The sequence below is a fragment of the Pomacea canaliculata genome, linkage group LG10 (genome assembly GCF_003073045.1).
Source record: "Pomacea canaliculata isolate SZHN2017 linkage group LG10, ASM307304v1, whole genome shotgun sequence".
Lineage (NCBI taxonomy): Eukaryota > Metazoa > Mollusca > Gastropoda > Architaenioglossa > Ampullariidae > Pomacea > Pomacea canaliculata.
The window spans coordinates 9,546,796-9,552,795 of record NC_037599.1 but is presented as its reverse complement, the minus strand read 5'-3'; the positions used below and the strand labels follow the sequence as shown (position 1 = coordinate 9,552,795).

At 34.1% G+C, this 6,000-nt stretch overlaps 1 protein-coding gene across 3 annotated transcripts in view; it reads left to right on the top strand.

The window, feature by feature from the left end:
• LOC112573362 overlaps positions 1 to 6,000 on the top strand; it is a 38,831-nt gene that overhangs the window by 8,875 nt on the left and 23,956 nt on the right. For 2 of the 3 annotated variants that reach the window (XM_025253658.1, XM_025253660.1), the window contains exons 15-20: positions 833 to 948; positions 1,263 to 1,308; positions 1,928 to 2,025; positions 2,629 to 2,740; positions 2,834 to 3,015; positions 4,105 to 4,218. The exons of the other annotated variant lie outside the window; for it this stretch is intronic. In XM_025253658.1, coding sequence (XP_025109443.1) covers positions 833 to 948; positions 1,263 to 1,308; positions 1,928 to 2,025; positions 2,629 to 2,740; positions 2,834 to 3,015; positions 4,105 to 4,218 — 668 coding nt within the window. The remainder of the gene's footprint in view (positions 1 to 832; positions 949 to 1,262; positions 1,309 to 1,927; positions 2,026 to 2,628; positions 2,741 to 2,833; positions 3,016 to 4,104; positions 4,219 to 6,000) is intronic. 3 annotated transcript variants of the gene reach the window in all.

Genomic DNA, 6,000 nt, shown 5'->3' with positions numbered 1-6,000 from the left:
ATAGTTTAACTTGTTGTGGATCATCCATAGTCTAATATCAGAAATACTATCTTGGATTCTCGTGGACATCAGTCTGTGCTGAGAGATATGACCGGAACCAGTTGAGTGGGGAGCCTGAGATGCAATAAAGAGTAAACTGAGTCTGGGTTAGGGTTAGTCTGTGAATGAGAGTATGAATGAGAATGAGAGTCTATATAATATCAAAGGCATAATTGTGAAGACATATAAAAGCTCGTTTATTTCTGAAGGGGAAGTAATAGAAAAAATCAGAATATCAGATCGCGCACGGCAGAAATAGTTCGTCATAAAAAAAAAATGCTTCACCCGGATAAAGATCTACTGTTGATTGCACGGTTGTGTTCACTTGTGCAGACCTATCATTCTCGAGGTGTAGGAAAATGCTCAACTTTATGGAAGGGGGGCAAACTCCATGCTGACCTCGAACGTGTATTAACGTCCGTGATGCTGACAGTGAACGACGTTCACATTCTTGCCTCCTCAGTATCTTGTTTTAAGGGGCTGCTGACCCTTTGCCCCCTTCCTGGTTTCTACGCCACTGATATACTCCCTTTCATTTTGCAATCAAAGCTAGTAAATAGTATTCAGTATCTTTGATGCAATCGCAGTAAGGGAAGCATGTTAGAGATTGAAATTTAGACAGGGACCAATGTTTTAATTCTTTGAAAAATTACATTAATGATGTTGGCTAATATAAAATAATTAACAGTGCGAGCTTTATGTGTGTGTGTGTGTGTGTAAAAAAAATGTGGACTATATTTTGTGACATTTAGTCTTAGCCTTTTTGTTAACAATGTTCTTTTTGTATTTTCAGGGACTATTAATGTTCAAGGTTCAATAGAACCAACAATTAAAGAGGCATACTCAAATCTTCTGGATAAGTTGTGGTCTGGAGACTTTTCCATTTTTGTTTCATTTGGTGAATTCAGTGTAAGCTCACACATTTGAGTAAATGAGGTTGCAACAATTACTTAAGTTAAAAAAGTAACTTTTATGTGTTTGATATTATTTAGAACTGAATTTTGTTATGAATCATGTTTTGAAATGTTAAAATAATATCCCGATGCAGGTATCAAGTTTTGCCTAATTTTGTAAAGTACACAAACATTGATATGTTTAAGGGCTTATACAAAATGTAACCACAAGAGTTAGAAAATGTGATTTCATAGTAATCATGAGAAATTTTATCTGAAATAACACGAAATAAACATTTATTTCCTGCATTACTTTGTTGATTATTTCAGGAAGGTTATTTTCCCTTAACTGCTGTATCTTCAGAAATAATGTTTGGTGAGGAGTTCTTTATTTCTTTTTTAATTTTATGTACACATTTTGGTTTTCATAGTTGAATGACTCCACAGAGGAATATGGGAACTTGAATATACATATACTTATTCAGTAGGGCCGATTACTTTGCAGGGACAGCTGGTCCACTTTGATTGTAAGTGTGAAATTGTTAGTAACGGCTAGGATTTTTATTATTTAAAGGTCTGAGAGCTGTTTTCTAGATTAAGATTTAATGAAATACATTTAATTATAAATCCCCTTCTGCTGCTTGTTACGAATCATGCATGAATCGGTTTATTCTTTCAAAGGATCAGTCAACTTACCCCTCCTTTATCTTTAAAAACAATAGTGTCACCATTTAGCAGAGTATGTGACATGCATAAATGGATAAATTAAGAACAATGAAAGTGATCTATAATCTAAAAATATGTGTAATAGGAATGTGCATTTAATTAGGCATAATTTTTCAATAAGTATGTAATAACTGCATTGTCTCTAATAAAAATGTAATGAAATGTGCATATTATTAGACATTAATAGAGGCACAGTTGCATGTGTCTTAAGCTAATTTGAGATACATTCACACACTCTAACAGATCATTCAAGTTAATATTTGTTACAGGTCATTATGATGATGCGCAACTGCCATCCCTACCAGCCAAGTTCTCTTATCGCATGGAGATTGTCTTTCCACAGGAAAGTTTGGTTAATGTCTATGATGTAAGAAATTATTTTTTCACGAGTTGTAAGGTTTAAAATTAAAATCCTATTTATCAGCTCATTGTGGAGTATAGAGTCTCAGAAACCTTCAGCAGAAGTTTTATATATTGTTGATGTTCCTTTGGAAGTCAGCTGTTTGTCTTTCACTCAGTCGTAATTCAGTTTCAGTAGGTTAATTACTCTTTGAATTCCCAAGAGATGCCTGTTTCTGTATCAGAATGTATAGTTTAGTACTTTTCTCGAAATAACATGCAATTTCACTCTATTTTATTTTTCTTAACTTATTTCAAGTACAGATTATTATAAGAGTTTTGATGATCACTCTTCTGTCGATGTAGTCATATATTTAAAGTTAATTGGTTTCTTTCCATTTATTTTTACACATTGCTTACAAGCAAAATGAGCTAAATTTTGTTCAGTTTAAATGCAAAATTTCATAAATATAATTTATACTGAGTAGTTGCCAGGAACACAAACTAAACAACAAAATATGTGTGAGCACTTGATTTTATTGAAGGTAATTCAAAGTAAAACCAGTAAATTCATTGTTTGCCCTTTCATTTAACTTAATGATACAATTTCACTATGATGGCAACAATGAAGGTATGGTATGACTCACCAAACCAGCTTGTGCGCATTGACTTCCGTGATACAGTCCCAGGACCTCCTTACTACACATCCTACACAGTTAGCCGCATCCATGACTTCACCAGAGGTAAGAAATCTGCAGATCTTGCTTTTTGAATCTTAGATGCTTAATTTATACCTTGTTTGATTGACACCTTCTTCTGTTGCATATATGTTAAAGGGATTGCATATGACATTGACACCCACCAAGGCAACTGTACTGTGAGTCCTATCCAAAGTGTAGGCGACATTGATGTTCAGCTTCTGAACAGCTCAAGATCAGGAGCAGGAATAGAGATGGTTAGCATGAAATCTCCTTCACAGCTGTTTCACCTGGACAGTACCTATAGATATACAGGTCAGGTGAGTACTGACATTTAAGAGAAGGATTTCTGGAAATTATGACAATCTTACAGGTAGATATCTGGAGGGGTTATTGTCACCAGCTTGTTAAGACAACACATTTTGAAAACTGCCCAGTGTGCACTCTCAATCCTAATGTAAACTCTCCTGGAGCTCAAAGTACCTACATTGCTACTTGAACCAGGGCATCTTTGAACCTTAAAACACAGAGGAGAATGGCACAGTCCTAATAAAAATAAGCTGGCATTAAGATAAGTGAGGTCTGGAATTTCACTTCATTACAGTCTTAAGTGTACAATAACCCTAAGTGCACGGGACTACCCACATTTGATTTATCTTTGTCAGGGGAATTAGTAACTAGAGCAAAGTGTCCAAAAATGAAAGCACTAAGATTGGCCAGTTTGATACCCATGTGATGCCATGTACCCAAATGTTGATCAAGTGGATACTTTACTCCATAGAGAATTGGGAAGGTTAAGGAAGTGAGGGAGAGAGAGAATTTATTTTGCAAATATTTTTATTTGTTACAAACCGTCCACCTAACATCAAATATGGACCTGATCTTTTAAAATAAAGAGAAGCTAAAGGAGAAGGTTGTCATCTGTCTTCTGAAAACTTAATGAGCCACTTTGTGTTCACTGCATTTATGGTCATTAGGCTACGAGACTTTTTGACCCATAATTTGTTCGCATGCATCACCTCTTTATGTTATGCAAAAATGTGTTGTCCTAAAAGTGTAGTGATGATAGCTTCTTATATTATTCTTAACCGTACTAATTTTTGTAATTTTTCTATGAAGGTCAAGTTAAAGTGGTGTGTATATGGATAAAAAACATATGTTTTTATCACTTCTGTTGTACATCATCCATGAAACATGTAGAGGGAATATGATTAAGTTTGTTGATTTTTTTCAAAATACCACTATCATTAATGATTTTGGTCTTTGCATTGCTGTGATCATGGCCACTGACATAAATTATATCTGTTTCATGGGAGGTTTCTCTAACTAAATTAAACAAGTAGTAACTGCAGATAGCCATATAGTGGTTAAAGAGTATAGAATTTCATCTCCTTTTTCAATTTGTGCAGAAAACTGTGAGAGGCATCTTGTGCGATGTTTTTGAGTCAGTAAGGTCTAATTTACACATTGGGGGACCAGACGGTGGTATACAACACCCAATCTTCCAGTATTTCTTTATATCTGTATGTTATTGTCATATCCTGTCTAATTTACTCAGTCTTCAGTTTAGTAGATATTGATGATCAGACTTTATGATGACAAGAAAGTAATATAACTTATGTATGTTTCTGCTTAGTTCTTTCGAAGTTTCAAGTTTTAAATTAGGTTCTATATGCAGTTCTTTTGTTCTGTTTCTTTTACTCCTATACTTAATTATATATTTTATATATCACATGCTTTGTGTGTGTGTGTGAAGAGAGTCTGTGAGTAAAGTGTGTAATGAGTAAGCAAGTTATTGATTGGGTAGTTAAGGGAGTGTAAAAGTGTGTGTACATTGTGCATTCTTACGCATGGTTTACATGACTGTATTTTAAGGAGTTTATAGGCATTCCCACTACTTACTTTATGCATGGATACACATAACTGTCCACTCACTTGAAATTCTGCTCATATGTTATTACATTTATATGGGACTTAGTACTGCCAAGTGTTTGAAATGATAATGTTTGATAATCAGAGTGACTGGTCATACATTGGTGACAATGAAGATGATGCTACAGTGCAAGCACCTTTGATGCTTACTGTGACAGACGCTGAGGTAGGAAGACTTTCTCCCAAGTGGTAATGCATTAATTGTTAGTGTTTATCTAAGTTTATTGTAAAGCAAGTCTCAATAAATTCTAGATTAGTAGATTATTTTGTCACTTGCATAATAGTTCATTGTCCAGCTGGTGTGTTCTTTGTATGTAATAGAATTTCTCCACTTTGTATATCATCAAAAACTCTACATCTTCTTTTCATCTTTAATCATGATGGTCTTATTTTTATTTTTTACTTGTTTTAAGTGCAAGCATGTTAATTTGTTTCAGGCCAAGGTGTACATGATTTACAATTTCTTTGACTTCAATGATGAGTATTTGACTTCTCAGAACTTTGACATAAGCCATGCTTTTCTGATAATCAAAGGATTGACTTTGTCATTGATTTTAATCGTAAGTCCTTGTATGTTGTCATTTATCTATCTTTTGTCTCTTGAGTTATTGAAGGAAAACTTTATGAATGATGCATTTTAACAACTGCTGTATTGTCTCTCTCAAAGGTCCATTGACTATTTATCCATTCCATACTAATGTTATTGTCAAAATTTAAGGTAAAATAATTTTGTCTGACATTGTTTTACTGTAACAGTCTGTTTTACTGGTTTGCAGTAAAAAAAAAAAAAAAACTGCAGCATGAAACAGTAATGCATATAGTACTAGTACAAAGAATGAACTGTCAATATTTGTACATACTTTTTGTTAATCATTGGTTGATTTCGTCTTTTACTCCAGAGACTTATTATCCATACTTGGCAACACGTGAGTGGGACTTCAAAGAACAGGTTCAGTTGAAACTATCATCCTTGCTCCGAATATCACCATTGCGTCTGCAGGATCTACAGGTTACGTACAATTCAGACCAAACATTTCTTGTTGCCACATTGCTTGAAACTGTGGCGCCTCAACGTGAGTATAGAAAGAAGGAAAGAGGATTTTTTTGTCAGTGTGCATAAATGTGTGTGTGCATGTTAACTATGTCTAAAGACAGCAGAAACCAAGCCTTTTATCATTATTTCATAAAATATGGGATCTACACTAACTATACAACATAAGTCATAGAATATCATTGTTAGTCAAGAGAAAAGCAGGTGTCATCATTTGGTGCATCCTTCTCCTATATTCTATTCTCATTAGATAACAGTACATGTATTGTTTAAGAATTCTTTCATTCTATCATGAAAGACATTTTAAAATATATTCTAAATA